The 17,566-nt window shown below is 48.9% G+C and overlaps 8 protein-coding genes across 8 annotated transcripts; 4 read left to right on the top strand and 4 right to left on the bottom strand.

Annotated features, from left to right (window-relative positions):
* Nucleotides 1-1,301: 1,301 nt before the first annotated feature.
* On the bottom strand, nucleotides 1,302-1,819 carry EURHEDRAFT_380962 (uncharacterized protein; the record flags this gene model as incomplete). The annotated part of the gene is made up of 2 exons (XM_040779351.1): nucleotides 1,302-1,509; nucleotides 1,578-1,819. 2 exons carry the CDS (start codon nucleotides 1,817-1,819, stop codon nucleotides 1,302-1,304), a joined length of 450 nt encoding a protein of 149 aa, XP_040635329.1.
* A 236-nt stretch (nucleotides 1,820-2,055) lies between these two features.
* On the top strand, nucleotides 2,056-4,527 carry EURHEDRAFT_416319 (uncharacterized protein). The gene is made up of 2 exons (XM_040782922.1): nucleotides 2,056-3,393; nucleotides 3,438-4,527. Exons 1-2 carry the CDS (start codon nucleotides 2,491-2,493, stop codon nucleotides 4,446-4,448), a joined length of 1,914 nt encoding a protein of 637 aa, XP_040635328.1. The 5' UTR covers nucleotides 2,056-2,490; the 3' UTR covers nucleotides 4,449-4,527.
* EURHEDRAFT_464632 (dihydrodipicolinate synthase family protein) lies at nucleotides 4,522-5,412 on the bottom strand (the record flags this gene model as incomplete). The annotated part of the gene is made up of 1 exon (XM_040784977.1): nucleotides 4,522-5,412. The coding sequence occupies one exon, from the start codon at nucleotides 5,410-5,412 to the stop codon at nucleotides 4,522-4,524; it is 891 nt and encodes a 296-aa protein (XP_040635327.1).
* A 342-nt stretch (nucleotides 5,413-5,754) lies between these two features.
* Nucleotides 5,755-7,372, top strand: EURHEDRAFT_464608 (aldehyde dehydrogenase ALDH; the record flags this gene model as incomplete). Its single annotated transcript, XM_040784971.1, has 3 exons — nucleotides 5,755-5,873; nucleotides 5,933-6,132; nucleotides 6,186-7,372. 3 exons carry the CDS (start codon nucleotides 5,755-5,757, stop codon nucleotides 7,370-7,372), a joined length of 1,506 nt encoding a protein of 501 aa, XP_040635326.1.
* Nucleotides 7,373-9,983: 2,611 nt separating this feature from the next.
* Nucleotides 9,984-11,274, bottom strand: EURHEDRAFT_416316 (putative short-chain dehydrogenase/reductase). Its single transcript, XM_040782921.1, has one exon. The coding sequence runs from the start codon at nucleotides 11,251-11,253 to the stop codon at nucleotides 10,222-10,224; it is 1,032 nt and encodes a 343-aa protein (XP_040635325.1). The 5' UTR covers nucleotides 11,254-11,274; the 3' UTR covers nucleotides 9,984-10,221.
* Nucleotides 11,275-13,755: 2,481 nt separating this feature from the next.
* EURHEDRAFT_518318 (uncharacterized protein) lies at nucleotides 13,756-14,188 on the top strand (the record flags this gene model as incomplete). Its single annotated transcript, XM_040786662.1, has 2 exons — nucleotides 13,756-14,079; nucleotides 14,138-14,188. 2 exons carry the CDS (start codon nucleotides 13,756-13,758, stop codon nucleotides 14,186-14,188), a joined length of 375 nt encoding a protein of 124 aa, XP_040635324.1.
* Nucleotides 14,188-15,224, bottom strand: EURHEDRAFT_508375 (oxygenase MpaB family protein). The gene has a single exon (XM_040785890.1). It carries the CDS (start codon nucleotides 15,159-15,161, stop codon nucleotides 14,262-14,264), a length of 900 nt encoding a protein of 299 aa, XP_040635323.1. The 5' UTR covers nucleotides 15,162-15,224; the 3' UTR covers nucleotides 14,188-14,261.
* A 184-nt stretch (nucleotides 15,225-15,408) lies between these two features.
* EURHEDRAFT_486796 (DUF3712 domain-containing protein) lies at nucleotides 15,409-17,353 on the top strand. Its single transcript, XM_040785569.1, has 4 exons — nucleotides 15,409-15,896; nucleotides 15,948-16,369; nucleotides 16,420-16,541; nucleotides 16,592-17,353. The coding sequence occupies exons 1-4, from the start codon at nucleotides 15,631-15,633 to the stop codon at nucleotides 17,114-17,116; spliced, it is 1,335 nt and encodes a 444-aa protein (XP_040635322.1). The 5' UTR covers nucleotides 15,409-15,630; the 3' UTR covers nucleotides 17,117-17,353.
* Nucleotides 17,354-17,566: the final 213 nt, after the last annotated feature.

Genomic DNA, 17,566 nt, shown 5'->3' with positions numbered 1-17,566 from the left:
CTGGCAGCCGCCAAGCAGGCAGCTCAGAGGGTGCACTGGCAATGCTTTGCACAATTCTGGACAGAAAAAGCCTCCAAACGCTACAAGGACCTCGGCATAGGCATAGAGAAGCGACCACCAGAGCTTCAGCTTCCCCGAGCAACTCTGGGCCGCCTCCTTGCTGCCAGGAGCAGTCATGGTGACTTTGCAGAGTACCATGAGCGCTTTAAACATGATGATGCTTTGCTGACATGCTCATGCGGCCGCAGAAAAGAGCCCTCCCACTTCTATTTTTGCCGCGAAGGTCGCAAAGCAGAAGCACATCCATGGGGCCAACAACCAGTATCAGACATCCTTACCAAAAAGACAGGATTCACTGCATACGCAGACTGGCTGAGGAAATCACAGTTTTACACAGCCATCTGTAAACGCTATTAGGATGCTAAACGCATCAATCTGGGAACTCATAGGCTTACCTCTGACTCCCCCCTCCTCCTCCATCCCTCTCCCCTCCTTTCAGGCGTTTCTCTCTAACCCCATTTTCCCCTTTTGTTCATCCCCCTCTTTCCTGTTTTCCCCCCACCTCGGTTTCCTTTCCAAGAAAACCCCAAGATGCGCAGTTTACTGTTTAACAGTTGGAAAAACCCAAGCGGCCCCCCGCGCGGGGGGCCACCTGTATTTAGATGATAGATGGTAGTTTAGCTAGAAGAAAGGCAGTTCTGATCTGTCCGTCGTATGTCCCGCACCGGGACCAGGGCTTTTCCGCTTCCGAGGCTCCCAAGGAGTTGTGGAGGCATGGAAAGACCCGACCCTCGACGTTAAATAGAGACACACACACACACACTACTACTACTACTTCCTGCATTATTACCAGAGCTTATAGTCCAATGATTCTGCCTTGACTCCCCGCATAATCACGTGAGATTAGTGCCTTAGGGGTCTGTAACAGCCATCTGCTCATTTATGGGCTCTTGGATCCCATCAAAACTAGTATACTGTCGTGGCGTGTTTGGCAGGACAAATATTGCCCATTTCTGTTCCACTTCCACCTTGGATCCTTGTAGTAGACACACCAGGGTCTCTCTACGTTCCATGAGGAGCTGGAGACCTAGGCCATCCTTAGGCCAGATTGCCAGGCCAGAGGGCACTTGTTGGACCTCTTTTACAGCTGCAGAACAGGTCTTGTCTAAATGTTTTCTTAGTGTATCCATGGTGGCATAGGGGCTAGCTCGGCGGGCTGCATGATCTTTGGGGAGGCAGAGGAAGATTCGGGGGGGCTTCTCCAGTTGTGGTGACTTGTGAGGAGTCTCATGTAGTTTTGGTTATGTCTTGGGGATGTTAGCTGGGGCTTTTTTAGCAGCTTCAGCATAGCCTCTGTGCGCAGAGGGAAAGGACTGGTGGTTCTCTTCCCCTTTGGTGGTGTTCCCAGTCGCCAAGTTCTTGCTGAAATTGAGGACCAGGGTCCTAAAGTCTTTTCCCAAGGCTGCTGCACTCCTAAGGCCTTTTTCCTCCCAACTGGTGACTTTCTGACTGATCATAGACACAAGGTCCAGGACCTCATCTCCTGTAGTTTTTATCTCTGCTGTGCGGGATGCTACCGCTGCTGCAATGTGGCTTTGGAGCTCGAGGCCCAATTGACTCTGGGGGTTTCATGGGAGGGGGATGCTGGGGGTGTGTCCTGAACAGACTGGCCAGGTAATTGCCAGTTCCCGAGGGTAGGAGCAGGTTGTGTGGTCCCCTTTGGTGTTTCTGGTCTTGGTCGTTTGGGCGGTCGCTTCGGGGTGATGGGCTCCCGGGGGGAAGCAGTCGGGGATTCGCGGGCGCCCGGGGCTTCCCCCATATTGATATCGGGCATAGGATTGGCAATTGCAATGCTTCTGTACTCGGTGGCTGGCGTGGAATTCGTGAGCAGGTATTCACGAATTTTGGCGCTGAGGTTTTTTTTGGAGGGTTTTGTCAATGTACAAATGTACGCATCATCTAGCATAGGAAGGTGATTCCGATCACCTGACCAAATGTGGGGTAATCTTATCAGCGTCTCTCTATCCTTCTCCTTCGACTTCAAGCATTATGATTCTACAATAGCCTTTTTTCAGTCACTTGTTATCGGATCAATTGTCAATTGTGAAACCCCCTTGAGTTATGACCGCTACCAGAAGTAGACCGCGTCGCTCTCATGCATTGGGCGGCTGCCGCACCTGCCGACGCCGCCATGTCAAATGTGATCAAAAACGACCTGCTTGCCTGACATGTCGCGCATTGGGGGTAACATGCGAGGGGTTCTCAGAAGAGGTCCGGTGGATGACAGGCAAGAAGCAGTCAAACACGCGTCATGCAGCTGCAACTGCTGCAGCAGGTGAAAAGTCGGCGGATTTAGACAAGCAGCAATCGCCTATTAGCACGCGACGACATCTTTATACCGGTGGGCATTGCTCCTGCATAATACATTCATATAGCAAATGGTGACCGCCTGACAGCTGTTATTCTGCTCTAGAACAATCCAGGGTTTCAATGAGCGCGGCTTTGGCTGCAGATCTCCCGTCTGGGTCAATCGACGCATCTCTAGCTGAGATTGATGCTCGCTCCAAGGACGAACGACATTCGACCAGCGGGGATATTGTAGTTGGTCCTTTCTCAGTTATGGATATGACTCCCGTGTCTTGCAGCGAGGATCCTCCAAGGACAGTTGATGCAGTCGAAGAAGTGGGAGAACAAGGAAATGTTCAGCCGGCGACGCCACCTGTTAACGATATGCCACCGTTGGCAATCAGTCCTTCATCAATGATGATGGGGTCCCTGGCACAAATGGATGACTTTCTGCATTGGTCCGACTTATTTGACCTTGGTCCGGATCCGTTACACCTCACGCCACATCCATTTCTCGAATCCGTGAACGGCTTTGATTTTGCGATGGCTTCAACATTTACGCAGACAGATACACTAGGACATAATGATCCGAGACGGGTAATGACTCCTCAGCAAAGTCCACTGGATACCAGCTTGCCCCCAGTAGATGTCATGGCAGATGCTCCATTCTTACTAAAGCATTTCCAAGACAATGTCATTGCACAGATGATGGCAATGCCACTGGGCGAAAAATCCCCATGGAAGATCCTCAATGTACCCGCCGCAGTGCTGGCTTACAGCGATTTGACCTTCCTGGGAACGCAGAACATCAGCCATGCCCGGTTGGCAAATCTATACTCTCTGCTTGCCTGTTCAGCATATCATCTTGCATCAAATCCCGATATAATTACCACGAATTCGACGGAACACTGGAAAATGGTGACAGAACAGGCGCACCGGCAAGCCAAGGATCGCATGCAAATGTCTCTGAAGCATGAAATTCATCAACCGAAAAAAGCTAAGTATAAAGACCAACTGATGGCTATCTGTGCAATGACTGCGTTTGCTGTATGACTCTCCTCCATTATGCAGATAAATGCTAATTAGACCAGATGCTTTGCGGGCAACAAAAAGATGCACGATGCTACATGATCGACGCAGAGCGTCTACTGCGTCTCCGGGGTCTGTCTAAACCAAAAATATCGCAGAAGGCCCGTCTGCTACACCATATCTACACGTGGATTCGAATTGTCGGCGAAAGCACTTATATACTGCATGATTACAACCCATCAAGCTCATTTATTGAATCATTCAACCGCCATTTTCGAACTGATCACAATACTTTCTCGCATCGCAATCCACGCCTTGATGACTTTCTTCATCTCCAGCCCCGACAATCAGACAGCGACCTGGACATCGACCAGCCAAAAGATAGCGAGGTTGCCCTACACGATATTCACCTACAAGATTCACGAAAATTCCCGGGAACGCTGTACAATCAGATCTACGGCATTCCAGAGACATGGCTCAGCCTAGTCTCGCAAACGACGCGAATGGCCAATGTACTGGATTCATTACGAATCGCTCGACGTACACACAAAAACCTTAGCGCGGAAGCATGGGACACTGTGCATCGCCGACGGATCAGACTCGAGAACATGGTCTGCTCATTTGACCTCAATCATGCACGAGATATAAATGGCGACGGCAGCCCAAACAGTTACATGTTACGAGCCCTAAGCTCCGCGCTGGTCATATTCTTCCACCGACGCATTCGTCAAGTACATCCTACTATACTGCAAGGCCATGTAGATAGTATTATTGCATCACTGGCAGATTTTGATAATGCCTTGGAGCAGTGTCAGAATCCAGGACCTGGGACGGCATGGCCGGCGTTTATAGCGGGCTGTGAAGCCGTCACGGTCTCGCGGCGGGAAGCGACACTGAGATGGGTGGAAAAGGGTCACGCACAATGCGGATTTATTGCATTTACAAGGGCGAGAGAGGTAATGCTGGAGGTATGGAGGAGACAGGATGAACATTTGGCAGCTCGTAGAGGGGACGATATTCCTACATGGGTGGAAGTAGCCAAGGAGTGGCAATTGTGGCCGATATTTTGTTAAACACATGTATGATATTCAAATCATCACATTCATATCGCTATGTACAAAAATAAAATTCGTCAAATTGATCAAATTAAACAGACTTAACACCCGCATTGTTCAGCAAACCCCTCAACTCCTCCTTAACATCGCCCTCCAACAACGCAAACGGCTTCCTTAAACCACCCGTGCTCTGACCCGCCAACTCAACTCCCGTCTTCACAGCAGCAGCATAATTGTGCTCCTCCAGGAACTTACAAACCGGCCACGCCTTAGCCCAAAGCTCCCTCCCCTTCTTCAAGTCTCCCTTCACAGAAACCGCATCCCACAACTCCACCGCAAGCTCAGGGATAAGGTTCGCAGCACCCCAGATCGCACCAGGAGTTCCAGCTGCGAGACCGTAGAAGGTGAGCGTATCCCAGCCGTTGAAGGCGGTGATCTGGTCCGAGAGACCGAAGACGAGTTCGGTAAACGCGGGGGCGTTGCCGGAAGTGTCCTTGAGGTATTTGACTCCCACACGTGACAGACCGGCAATTTCTTTGGGCGAGAGGGTCAAACCAGACGCAGAGGGAATATTGTAGTACACAATCGGCAGTCCGCGACTAGCTTCATGGATCTCACTCAACATCTCTGTCAACTGCGCCAAGTTCACGGGGTCGTAGAACGGCGGGACAACCATGGTCGCAGCAGCGCCGACATCCGCAGCATGTTTTGCCAGTTCAATGGCCTCAGAGGTCGAAGTGCTTCCAACGCCCGTGACGACAGGGACACGGCCAGCGGCGTACTTTACGCAGAGCTCGGTGAGTTGCTTGCGCTCTGCGAAGGAGAGGGTGGTGAATTCGCCGGTGCTACCGGCGGGGACGAGGCCGTGGATGCCGGCGGCAAGAAGATGGTCGATGTGGGCCTTGAGACGGGGCTCGTCGATTTGGGTTTTGTCGTCCGTGAAGGGCGTGATTAGGGCTACCATGATACCGGTGAGAGACATGTTGGCTGTATTATTTTTGTATGCGTACTCTGATGAAATATAGAAAGATGAAGATTAATGATTTGCAAAGCACAGACTTGAATGAGCTTATATATAACTTCAATGGAATCACTTTCCTACCTATTACCTTCTCGATGCATTTCTCTCCACGATTGCCTCCGGGATCCTGACCCGGAACTGCCTTCCCGATATAGACGGAGATTATCAACCACCTCTATACTAGGCATGTAATTCCGAGTAGACTTGCATATACAAAGTACGATAACAACCCCGCATAATATATCAATGATTGAGAATTGCCAGGATTGATTCAATTGTCACATGCACAGTACAGAATTCAAAATGTCGTCCGTCGAAATCACAACTCCAAACGGCCACAGCTACCAACAACCCACGGGCCTGTTCATCAACAATGAATTTGTTCCAGCTTCTGGAGGAACAATTGTCTCGCTTGATCCAGCGTGTGTCCCGCCGTTCATAATTTGCATGCAAAAAGAAGAGTTACTAACAAAAAACCCAGAACCGACGCACCAATTGCGACTGTTTACGCCGCCGGCGTTGACGACGTAGGCCAAGCCGTCAAAGCAGCGCGTGCAGCCCTAATCCACCCATCATGGAAGCAACTCCCCGCGACAGATCGCGGCCGGTTAATGGCAAAGCTGGCGGATTTGATTGAGGAGAAGCAAGAGCTTTTTGCGTCGATTGATGCGTGGGATAATGGTGTGTTTACTATACACATAACATATCTGGATGATACTCATAATGACAAATAGGAAAGCCATACCATGTCGCATTGAGCGATGATCTCCCAGAGGCCATCATGACGATCCGCTACTACAGCGGCTGGGCGGATAAGACCTTCGGGCAGACTATCAATACAACCCCGGAGAAGCTCGCATATACCCTGCGCCAGCCAATTGGTGTCGTCGGGCAGATTATCCCCTGGAACTATCCCCTGTCTATGGCGACGTGGAAGCTTGGTCCTGCTTTGGCTTGCGGAAATACAGTTGTGATCAAAGCTGCTGAGCAGACACCGCTGAGCATCTTGCTGCTGGGTACCCTTATCAAAGAGGCAGGCTTCCCGCCAGGCGTGGTCAACATCATCAACGGCTACGGAAAGGAAGCCGGTTCAGCATTAGTGCAGCATCCCGACGTCGATAAAGTGGCATTCACAGGATCTACCGGGACCGCGCAGCAAATAATGAAAATGGCCTCCGGGACACTGAAGAATATCACCCTTGAGACTGGTGGAAAGTCACCATTACTCATCTTCCCCGATGCAGACCTAGACCAGGCTGTTAAATGGTCGCATATGGGCATCATGTCGAACCAGGGCCAGATATGCACAGCGACATCGCGACTGTTTGTCCACCGTGATATCTTCGATACGTTCCTAACCCAATTCCAAGAGCAAGTCCAATCGACCTCCAAAATTGGCGACCAGTGGGATGAATCGACATACCAGGGACCGCAGGTCACTCGTGCGCAGTATGAGCGTATTCTATCGTACATTGAACGCGCACGCTCCGACGGCGCAACAATTCTCTCCGGCGGAAGCGCGCACAAACCCGACAACCCAAAATATGCAAACGGCTACTTCGTGCAGCCCACAGTTATCACAGACACAACCGACGACATGGCTATCTACCGCGAAGAAGTCTTTGGCCCGGTGGTTGTTGTCGTGCCATTCTCAGATGAGGAGGATGCCGTGCGGCGCGCAAATGATACAAGCTATGGCCTTGGAGCGTCTGTGTTCACAAAGGATTTGGAGAGAGCACACAGGGTGGCGGGTGCTATTGAAGCAGGTATGGTGTGGGTGAATAGTAGCCAGGATTGTGATCCGAGGATACCGTTTGGGGGTGTTAAGCAGAGCGGTATTGGGAGGGAGTTGGGAGAGGCGGGATTGGATGCTTACTCGCAGGTTAAGGCCGTTCATGTCAATATGGGAAGTCGGCTGTAGGATAGCTTTTTGCTGAATGTATATAAGAAGAGTGCACATATTCAACCCACCAACTGTTTCGAGAGCCACTTTGATTGCTGTCTTCGTACCTTGAGCCCTGTAGTTCTGCACATCATGGTTTAGACAAATACATTATTATTATTGATGTTATGTTATATCGATTGCATCCTTCAACACTTGATGTTATGCTGTGCCGGACCAGGCCTGGAAGAAATTCGAGATATGCCGAACGCACCTTCGTCAAAATGCTTGAGAAAAAAGTTAAAGCAATTGCAATGTTAAGCAAAGGGATAGAGAAGTGAGGAAGACATAATACGGAGCCAATTTGGTATGAGATACTGTCACTCAAATTGGCGACGCAAGGCGTCATTCTAAGGTTACGGTTTGTGATTGAACGTCGTATCGCACTTCGTACACTCCAACATGGGTTATGCCGTTGCATCGGACTTTATTTCAATTTACGAGGCATCTAGGAATGTGTCAAGGCTTCGAATACATTTGGGTTTGAATGAAGCAAGAGAATACAAGCCATTCACAAATAAATGATTGATAGATGGGTTATGGTATAACATTCAGAAGAAACCACAGACCTAATCGCGGCCGAGGAAATGCAAAGGCAAGCTAAGAAGATTAAGTTTTCAATGTATCATTAAGCCGTCCATGTACATGCAGGATCTTCCTTGCAGAGTTTGATCAACTCTAGGGGGATATGATCCCTTTGTACCTGTCGTTGTCAATCAACGACTGACATTAATTGCAATGGCCCTTGGCATGTAACACGAAGGTTCGTCAAGTTCGGCTAGTTCCATTGTAAATAGTCGTCGGCTTCGGTGACATCAAGAAGATCTTGTGAAATCTTGAAAGGTTTGAAACAGGAAGAGTCGGTTGCATTATGGAGAAATAGCCAATCCATAAAGGGATATCACTAGCAAGTTGTCTCTTTATAGCCATTCCCACCACAATACAGAATAAAGGTTTCAGTATAGGACTTTATAAAACTACACAACGTCCCAGTATGGTGCCTTCAAACAGCGCCACTGCATCTTTGGGTTCCTGCAAGTCTTCAGACACTGTTCTGGGTACCAAGGACGGACACATACAGAACAGCGTGGAGAAACATGCCGTCCATTTACCAGATCTATTTTCCTCCATCATGTCTGTCAAGCCAGTTGTGAACCCAAACTACTATGAGGTGAAGGTCAAGGCAAATTTATGGATAACAAAGTAATCCGAACTACTACCTCATGACTGAAGTTAAAAGTTCAATTGACTCTGATAGGATCATGCAAGCCGATGAAAAGTGGGCTGCAGGAAACTTTAAGGCCGAATTATGCTTCGTGGCATCGGCCTGGGCGCTTCATTGTTATGAAGCACTGCGGACGATAATTGATTGGAATAGCTGGGTTTGCTGTGCTCCTATATTTTCGACTTGTAAAGTAATTCGAATTCCTGACAATTGGTCAATAGGTATTCCTACTTGATGACCGTGAGAAACATGAGGAAAAAAGGAGGTGACGCCGTATTTATCAACAAAGCAAACAACTGCATCTCACGTGATAGCCATCCAACGTGACCAGGCCGTCACAGAGTTTGATGAGGGCCATCCCCGTAGTGATCCTGTTGCCGGATAGGAAGAAATCAACAAGGTGCTGGCGGTTATGGAAAGCACTGAGCCTCCGGTTCAAGTAGACGAAGACCACATGCAATATATCTTTCAAGCTATCTGGGATCGCTTGAAAAAGGTAAATAATAATAACCTATACACCCATCTTCAAAAGCGGGTTCAGCTAATTAAGAGTACACAGAAAGCGTCTCCAGGTCTACCTTCACAGACTGCTTACTGTGTCTTAAAAAAACTGCCAACATCAGAATAGACCTTCAACAACAATTGAAGAATGTGCATCGAGAGTACTTTAATGGGCTGCTCATCCAGATTCAGGTTATGCATGAGCAGCGTGGCATGGCCTGGGATCTGCAAAAATCCATGGAGATTCGAAGGAAAACCGTTGGCGCATTTCCTGTTATCGCACTGACCGAGTATGTCTCATTCCTATTAATTTACTCTTTTTCTTTTCTATTGTGAAAGGAACCTGACTTTTGATACTGCAGATATGCTCTTGGAATTAATCTCTCGCAGGGGATTGTTGACCATCCTTCTCTTCAAGAATGCATGTCTGTCTCGGTTGATCTTGTGATTCTGTATGTATGGTTAAACGAGAAACAGGCCAAGACCTCACTATATACAAAGTCAATAACATATTATCACTAAAGGAAGATCTGGTCAGTAATTGTAGGGAGAGTATCCTACACTTTGTACCAGAAAGCTAACATCATCTAGGCGCTAGGAGTCGAAAATAACTTGACCAGACAGTTAGTATACCAAGGCCTCACTATACAAGAAGCCGTGGATCAAATTGGGGCTATGATAGAAGGATGCTACAAACGTTGGTATACCGCACTGGCAAACATGCCTGTCTGGCGAGAACACATCGACCGAGAAGTGCTCAAGTTCATTGACTCTTGTCGGAATGTGGCTATGAGAAACCTGCATTGGAGGTAAGCTGGAGAAATCTATAAAGCCAGGGCTTGGAAATTGACAAGTGGTATGAATAGCTTCAAGACCGGTCGATATTTGGGTATCGAGGAAGAACAAGTTCGCGAGACGTGGATGTTAAGTCTGAGCTGGTCAGGTCCAAGTCTGATAGTGCAGCGAGAATTTTACTTGTATGGCCATTCAATTGTTCGCTCATGCTTGTCTCATCTATCATGTCTCTATCTTGCCCAATTTAGATGCCATATCTTACGCAGCATAGCTCTGAAGAGTCTATCGTGCACATTCGCGAAACCACTTACTCAATTCCTACCATATCCTTACTCAACTCCCACAGCGCCTCCTCTTTTCTCTGATCAAACGCCCAGCTCCCATACCCATACTCCACCGCATCACCATCAGGAGGACACGGATGCACAGCAACTGATGCACCCTCAAGATACAAACCCCCTTTTCCTTCTAACTCATTAGAAACCGCTCCATATATACTAGTTGCACACGCCTGCCCCAGACTGGTCGTATAGATTTGCAATCTAGGATCCGTCAAGAATGTCTTCAGCTCCTCCTGCGAATGCTTCTGCAGGTTAGGGCTGAGAAACGCGCCCGGATGGAGACTGTATCCATGGAGTCCCTGGGCGCCGTATAGGCGCTCAATTTGGTTGGTCATGTAGATGTTTGCTGTCTTACTGGATCCATATGCAAGCCAGCCATTATAGCTTCCTTCAAAGCTGACATTATTCAGCTGAACAGGTGCGTAGCGATGCGCAGCAGACGAAACAGAGACCACGCGTGAATGAAACTGAGGCGTGGAACTCGCCAAAAGAAAATCCTTTAGAAGACAAAAAAGCAAGAAATGCGAGAGATGGTTGGTTCCAAACTGCAACTCAAACCCAGCCTTGGTCCGTTCCTCGGGCGTATTCATCACCGCCGCATTGTTGACGATAATGTTCAGTCGGCCACCGCTTGATATGCGAACTTCCTCCGCACAAGCTCTCACACTGGCCAGATCCGTCTGGTCCATGAATACGAGCTTGACTCGGCCTGACTCCAGCAGTTCAGCGCCTAGCGCCTTCCTCGCTTTATCGAGGTTGCGGGCGGTGCCGAAGACAGTAGCGCCGGTCGCAGCCAGGGCGCGAACGGTCTCGACGCCGATGCCCGACGAGACACCAGTGATCAAGGCAGTTTTATCGGTCCAGGCGTTGGTAAGGTTCTCATCATGGATGATTTGTAGGCCGGTGACGCGGGAGTCGCCAGGCCCGGCGAGGACTTCCCAGCGGTTGCGGTCAGCATAGCGGCCGGAGAGTTGGAAAGGTTCTCGAGAGACAGACATTTCATGAATTAATTGTAAAATAGACAGGTATGGCCGGATTATTCGGAGTCTCCCTGATTAATATACTAAGTGGGCCGTGTATGATTGTGGCGCAGCTCACTGGGTGTGTTTTCAAATCCCAGCTCGGACACGAACAAAGAGCATTCTGCCAATCCGATGAATCTAATAATGCATGTTATCTCATGGGGATTTCTTGTAGAGTATATCTGTAGAAAATCACCAAGATGGTAGATCGTTTTGTCATTCAATACTGGAGGACCTACAGAATAGAACCAAGCGCATATGTACTTTTGTCTGTTACTAGGCTAGTTCTTTTATAATTCTAATATGACTTGTCGAATAACGTCTAGTGTTAGTATGCCAGTTCCGGCGGTATTGTCAGACATTTAATCAAGCATCCTTTGTCCGAAGCTTGGCTATTCCTGAGCCTATCGAGGATTGTTTAGTCAACACAATGACTCTTACAAAATAGTCTAGAAAGTACAAAGTGAACAAGAAGATTAATAATATTGTTGCTATGACTAATCTGAGCTCCAATGGTAATGTTGAATCTGTGTAACGTTAGGGCTCAATTGAAACGACTAGCGGCCACTCAATAGACAACATTTCAAGGAAGCAAGACTGTCGCCGAATTATCAACAATGGAATCTTTAGTTATGCTTGTCGACTAACAGTTATGTTAAAGCCAGCAGGTCAAGTATAGCTGACGTAGTCACAAGTTTACATCTACAATGGCCCAATATCATAGTGGTAGAAGCTCAAGCATACACAATCATTTATGAAGACTTGCGGTGATGGACGGTTGAGATCATACTCGCGCACATTCTACCGTATGCAAATCCGGATATGCAGCCCTGCATAATCGTCCCCACAGAGTTTAGAATATAAAGGAATCGTCCCTACCCCCCCCCTCGACCCCGATCCAGAATACAGCATCTCTCAGGGTCCAAGGAAAATGAACCTTACCTGGCTCCTATTCACGGCGGGTGCCCTAGCAGCCACTACACCAACACCAACAACACCTCCATCAACGGACTCTGGGTGGTCCTCTGTCAGAAATGCACTGTACGCCATCCATATACTATCATGATCAATCACAAGATACTGATGAAACAGACAATCCATGACCATCCCCTCCCTCGCCCTCCCAACCAATTCCGGCAACCTCGCCAACATATCCCCTCCCCCACGTTACCTCATCGGCCAGGTCATCTCCGCAGTCCCAGTCAGTGTAATTATGGATCTCTTCGACCCTTCAAAGCGCCGCGCACTGGGATCCGAAATTCAAGCCGGCTCGACCCCGACATGGTATCAGAACCTCCCCACCGACATCAAGGATTACATGGCAGTGGTCAAGTCGCAGATATCCGAGGGAGCGCTGACGGCGAGTCCGACTGCTTCAAACTCTGATTCTGGTTCTAGGTCCGGTTCTGTGAGTAATCAGGTGTCGGCGACAGCGACAGCAGCCGAGACTACGACCGGACAGGGTACAAGTGCGAGTGACACGAATAGCGGTGGACGGATACAGCCGGGGGGAGTTGAGGTGGCGATTCCTGGTGCAATTGCAATCATGGGAGTGATGTCTTTGTTGCAGTGGGGATGATGCTTTCCGAGCATGTTCTCCGATGAAAGGCAGAGTATTACATCTGGGGAAGAGGATTGGGTTGTGATTGGCTGAGTATGTACTATGGAGTAACTTCGCTAAGCTTTGGTGCGGGGTAACCATGGGTAGAACTGTTCCTGTTCCGAATTGGCAGTGTCCTTGGCTTCGTTTAATTACTTTCTGTAAATAAACAACAGCAATACATAGTACCAACACACGAGAACAACTGGTCCGAACAGCAGTTTCGTCATCGTATATAGAAAATCCTACATCAACCTGAGACAAGCATGCATAACCGAATCAGACATCATCTAAGCGAATCTAAGCTAACGCCCGAGCCTATTTCACATGCTTCGGCTCTCGGTGATCCAAGATACAGATGCGCATCGTGCATACCCGATCCGGCAATCATGCTCCATGGGAACCGCGCGAACCCCGGATAATCCGAAGACGGCGATTGGCGCTGGACCCGGTAGCGTGGCGAGTATCACATGTTGCTCTCGGATGGACTGTGCTGGCACCCCGGAGTCTTCGGCGCGAGAAACGGGTATGGGGTAAATAAATTAATATGGGGGATACGAGACGGTAAAACTTGGGGTGAAGATCTGATCAGCGATCTACTTGAGTGTACGATAGTGTATCTTGCAGTGGTAGAGGATGTACTTGGATGAACATGTGGTTGTACTCTGTAGTAGATGCATCGATATCGACAACTTGATTTCAAAATTAATTAAAAGTATGCTGTAGTAAAGATACTTAATATCAATACAGCCAAGCAAAACAAGACCCGCAGCCAAGTCTGGAACGCGGGGCCAGCAATATAAAAACACGATGTATATAGAGTACCAGCATCTATCCAATTCCAATTCTCAAGCACATGAGACTGAATACCATACGAAATGCACTTCAAGATTTTCATCCTCCCCCTCATCACCCTCGGTCTGGCCTCTCCTGCTCCCGCGCCATCCGGTGGGCTCCTATCTGACCTGCCCGATATCGTCGACAACGTCAAAGATCTGCTTAGCCAGGACACCATTGACGATCTACAGACGATTGTCAAAGGCGGTGCCGTATTGCTGGGGGGTGATACGCCGCAAAACCTCAGGAACCTTCTGTCCAAAGACAACATCGACAAACTGCAGGATGTTATTAACAATGCGCATACATTGATCACGACGTCATTTGTCAACGATACTTCAGAGTTAGTGGGGGATGCAGCACCGGTGAGTCTAGTCATTGATTGGCACATGGGTCTGGCACATGCTAATCGAGGACTGATAGTTGGTTGCCGATGTGTCGAAGTTACTCGGAGGAATACTAGCGTCTGTTTGAGAATTAAACATATTCACATGGGCTATGTACTAGGGCATTAAAATTACATACATGATAACCAATAAAATTGCATTCAAATGACATTCAGATGTTTCCTCAATTCTTTCAAATAATACTGCACCGGATACCCCCTCACTGACTTAAGCAATGCGGGATAAACAGCTACCGAAAAACCCATCGTAAACCGATACAATCCTCTCGACCCCATAGTTGACTCTAACCCATACTGCTTGCGGATCCTCGGCGGAAGCATCTCGATTGTAATGACCCGCAAAAATGGCTTGAGCGTCTGCACCCACCGAGGAAACTCGGTGCGGTACATGAGATCCTTGGCGAACTCATTCGCATGGTCTGTCACCTGCAGCGTTTCGATGCGCTCGTCCCAATACTTCCAAAATGCCTCGCGGTTCTCCGGCCACGTGCCGCGGGGAATGCCGAGCACATGGCAGAGCAGCGAGTACTCTTTGTAGGCATTTTCGGCGGTCTTCAAATTAACGCGTCCGTAGATGCGCTGGTAGAAGTCTGTCGCGGTTGCGTAGAGCGTTGCTGCGATCCAGAGGTGCACGTCTGGTCTGCGCGTGTAATATTCGCTTCCTTTGAGCGGAGGTTGCCGTCGTGCGAGGAGATCGAGTAAGATGCGCTTTTCGTCTCGTGTCCCGAAGACCAGACACGCGATGTAGCCCAGAATCGCTTGTAAAGCGTCACCGAGCTCGTTCGCCAAGTTATTATGGTGTTGTTCGTTGTCGCTGCGGATGTCTGGTAAGGCGGCTTGGAGGAGCAGTGCGGACCCGGCCCCGGCGAAGAGAATACCCTCTTGAAGCATATGAGGGAGAATTTCTAGCTTGTCGAGCGCATCGAGGGGGTACTGACTCCCATTTTCTTTTCCGCTAGCATTATCGCTATGAGTGTCTGGCGACGACAAGGAGGCCGGAATGGACTTTTCATCTGGTAACTTCTCGATTTCCTCGGACATGGCGAAACTGTTCTTTCTCTAGTTGTCTGAGACAGACAAATGGCCTGGCAGATAAGGAGATAAGTAAAATAAAGCCAGCTGGAGAAACATGACTTTTGGCATCCCCGCATCGGCGAGCATTGAATTCGGCAATACCCCCGCTTAGGGCTTGTGATTGGGTCGGTACTTAGCTTGGACCGCGGTTTCCAATAGCGCTGTTGATCCTCATCCCGCGGGCCACTTTTACACTCCACTGCTGTAAACTAAATTTTGAATCTCCTTTTCATCAGAGGTACGGGGTACACGAATACTACGCTAAGAAATACACTAAAACCCATTTCTAATTGCCCTTGTTCCCAACAATAATGCGCCGAATATTACGGACCACCGTTCCTCTTATATAATCCCTTGATCTGCACGTGCTTTCAAAATATAATCCCCGGATTCCCTCCTATTCTTACTTTTGCATATACTAAGCACTCTACGGACAATGGGCAAAGCAAAGGACTTGGCCGAGAAGCCCGCCTATCTCAGCTCCGCTGCCGCCAAGTATGCTCTCGGTGTCCATCGCGGTCCTTTTGCGCCCAAAGAGTCTCTCGATGGCAACGATCTCCAGCATGTCGAGACTGCGGACACCATCACACTTGAGAACATCAAGCGCACACCCACCCAGAATCTGCGGCGACACTGGTTTCGGTTCTGGTGCTGTTATGTCTTTTGGTCGATCATCTTCCTCGCCATTTTCCTTCCTATTTTGTATGTTGCTCTGTGCCCTATTCTACAGCGCAATTGCTAACACAAAAACAGCTTCCTAATATGTATCCCCGCCATCTCCCAGAATGTCCTCAACCGCTCGACCCTCCTCCTCGTCGAATCTTCGATCCTCGAACCCCGTCCCGACAGCATCTCCCTTAGCATGACCTCTGCGTTGGATCTCCCCGTCTCGCTCCCCGTACGCATCGACCCCATGGCGCTCGAGCTGTTTAACCGCGAACAACCCATGAACAACACATGGGGCATGGTGTATCTGGGCCCGTATTTGGTCAAGGGAAACACCACGTTGGGCGTCACGAACCAACATACGCCAATTGACCCGGAGCAGTGGTACAACTATGTGTGGAAGTTCGTGCATTTGCATCACCCGCCGCTGTCGGTGCGCGGGAAGACCACGTCGTACTTGGGACAGTTGGTTAGTAAGGTCACGATGAATAAGGATATTCCGCAGACGAGTATGTTTCACCGGGCTGAGAAAGTATGCGGCCAAGCTAACTGGAATCAGCGTTGAATAACTTCACCGGGTTCTCTATTGATGATAGTACACTCATCGAGGCCCGCGAAGATGGCACCAATCTCCTCGCCAACGCCACTCTTCCCAATCCCTCTGTCGTGACATTGGAAATCGTACGCCTCCCTAGGCAATTCTTTGTGTGGAAGCAAGCTAACAAAAACAGGGAAACACAACAATGAACCTCTTCAGCGGCGATATCCTCCTCGGAAATGCCACCCTTCCCAATCTTTTCCTCCGCCCCGGCAACCATGCGACCCCCGTTGAAGGCATCCTCGACCTCAGTATACTCATCCAAAACCTGTCCGAAATCGTCAAAGACCAAGCCGAGTACCTTAAAAAAGGCAACCTCCGGCTCAAAACCATAGGCACCAATGTCGAATGGAATGGCGTCCAGGTCCCTTACTACACGAAGGTCATGAAGGGTCTCACCTTGGAAGCAGATGTGCCGATAGCTGGGTTACTCGGCAACACTGTTCACAGTCTATTTCACGGAAAGGACAACCCATTGGCGAATCTATCCCTCACCATGCCGGAGACGGACGACAGTGATGGGAGTATCCTGGATGGGACTGCTCTGGATAATTTGAGGAAACTGAAGAGGGCCATGGGCGATCTTAATTTGGACAAATACAGGACGAGGAAGCGCGGGATGGAAATGACCGTCGCGGATCTCATGGCGAGGTTATAACCGCATATTTCCGGAGAAGGAATGTATGTCTACGACTCATGAATTACGATGACTTTTCATTTTGATTCAGAGTCACGTCGCTCTTTCATGCCGATATGATTGGAGTTTGGGATTGGATTTTTATTTGCTTGCACATACATAGCTCGATACCACATACATAACTACACCTACGGTGTACTATACTGCCACCACCAATACTTGAATAATAATTTCAATGATCATCACACGCTATCGGCTATATATGCGGCTCTAAATGTATTTCCCACTGCATTATGTAAGACTGGACTTCGCGAGAAATTCCCCACACGAGCTATTGAAGCTTAACCCTAAGCTTGATACTATGCAGCGTTAGCTTTTGAGCTTTATACCGCTTGTTCTGCTTCGCGATGCTGTAGTCGTAATACATCGAAAGTTTGTTGGGTGTCAATCATTGACTAGCGAGGCATTTAT

Source organism: Aspergillus ruber (assembly GCF_000600275.1).
Source record: "Aspergillus ruber CBS 135680 unplaced genomic scaffold scaffold00033, whole genome shotgun sequence".
NCBI classification, from domain to species: Eukaryota; Fungi; Ascomycota; class Eurotiomycetes; order Eurotiales; family Aspergillaceae; genus Aspergillus; species Aspergillus ruber.
Note: the sequence above shows the minus strand (reverse complement) of the source record. Positions and strands in the feature narration are given on the sequence as shown.

Coding starts and splice junctions, on each gene's coding strand:
- EURHEDRAFT_416319 (XM_040782922.1), top strand. CDS start 2,491: ATGAGCGCGGCTTTGGCTGCAGATCTCCCGTCTGGGTCAATCGACGCA. Junction 3,394..3,437: donor GTGCAATGACTGCGTTTGCT/GTATGACTCTCC, acceptor TAATTAGACCAG/ATGCTTTGCGGGCAACAAAA.
- EURHEDRAFT_486796 (XM_040785569.1), top strand. CDS start 15,631: ATGGGCAAAGCAAAGGACTTGGCCGAGAAGCCCGCCTATCTCAGCTCC. Junction 16,370..16,419: donor TAAGGATATTCCGCAGACGA/GTATGTTTCACC, acceptor AACTGGAATCAG/CGTTGAATAACTTCACCGGG. Junction 16,542..16,591: donor CTGTCGTGACATTGGAAATC/GTACGCCTCCCT, acceptor TAACAAAAACAG/GGAAACACAACAATGAACCT.
- EURHEDRAFT_508375 (XM_040785890.1), bottom strand. CDS start 15,161: ATGTCCGAGGAAATCGAGAAGTTACCAGATGAAAAGTCCATTCCGGCC.
- EURHEDRAFT_416316 (XM_040782921.1), bottom strand. CDS start 11,253: ATGTCTGTCTCTCGAGAACCTTTCCAACTCTCCGGCCGCTATGCTGAC.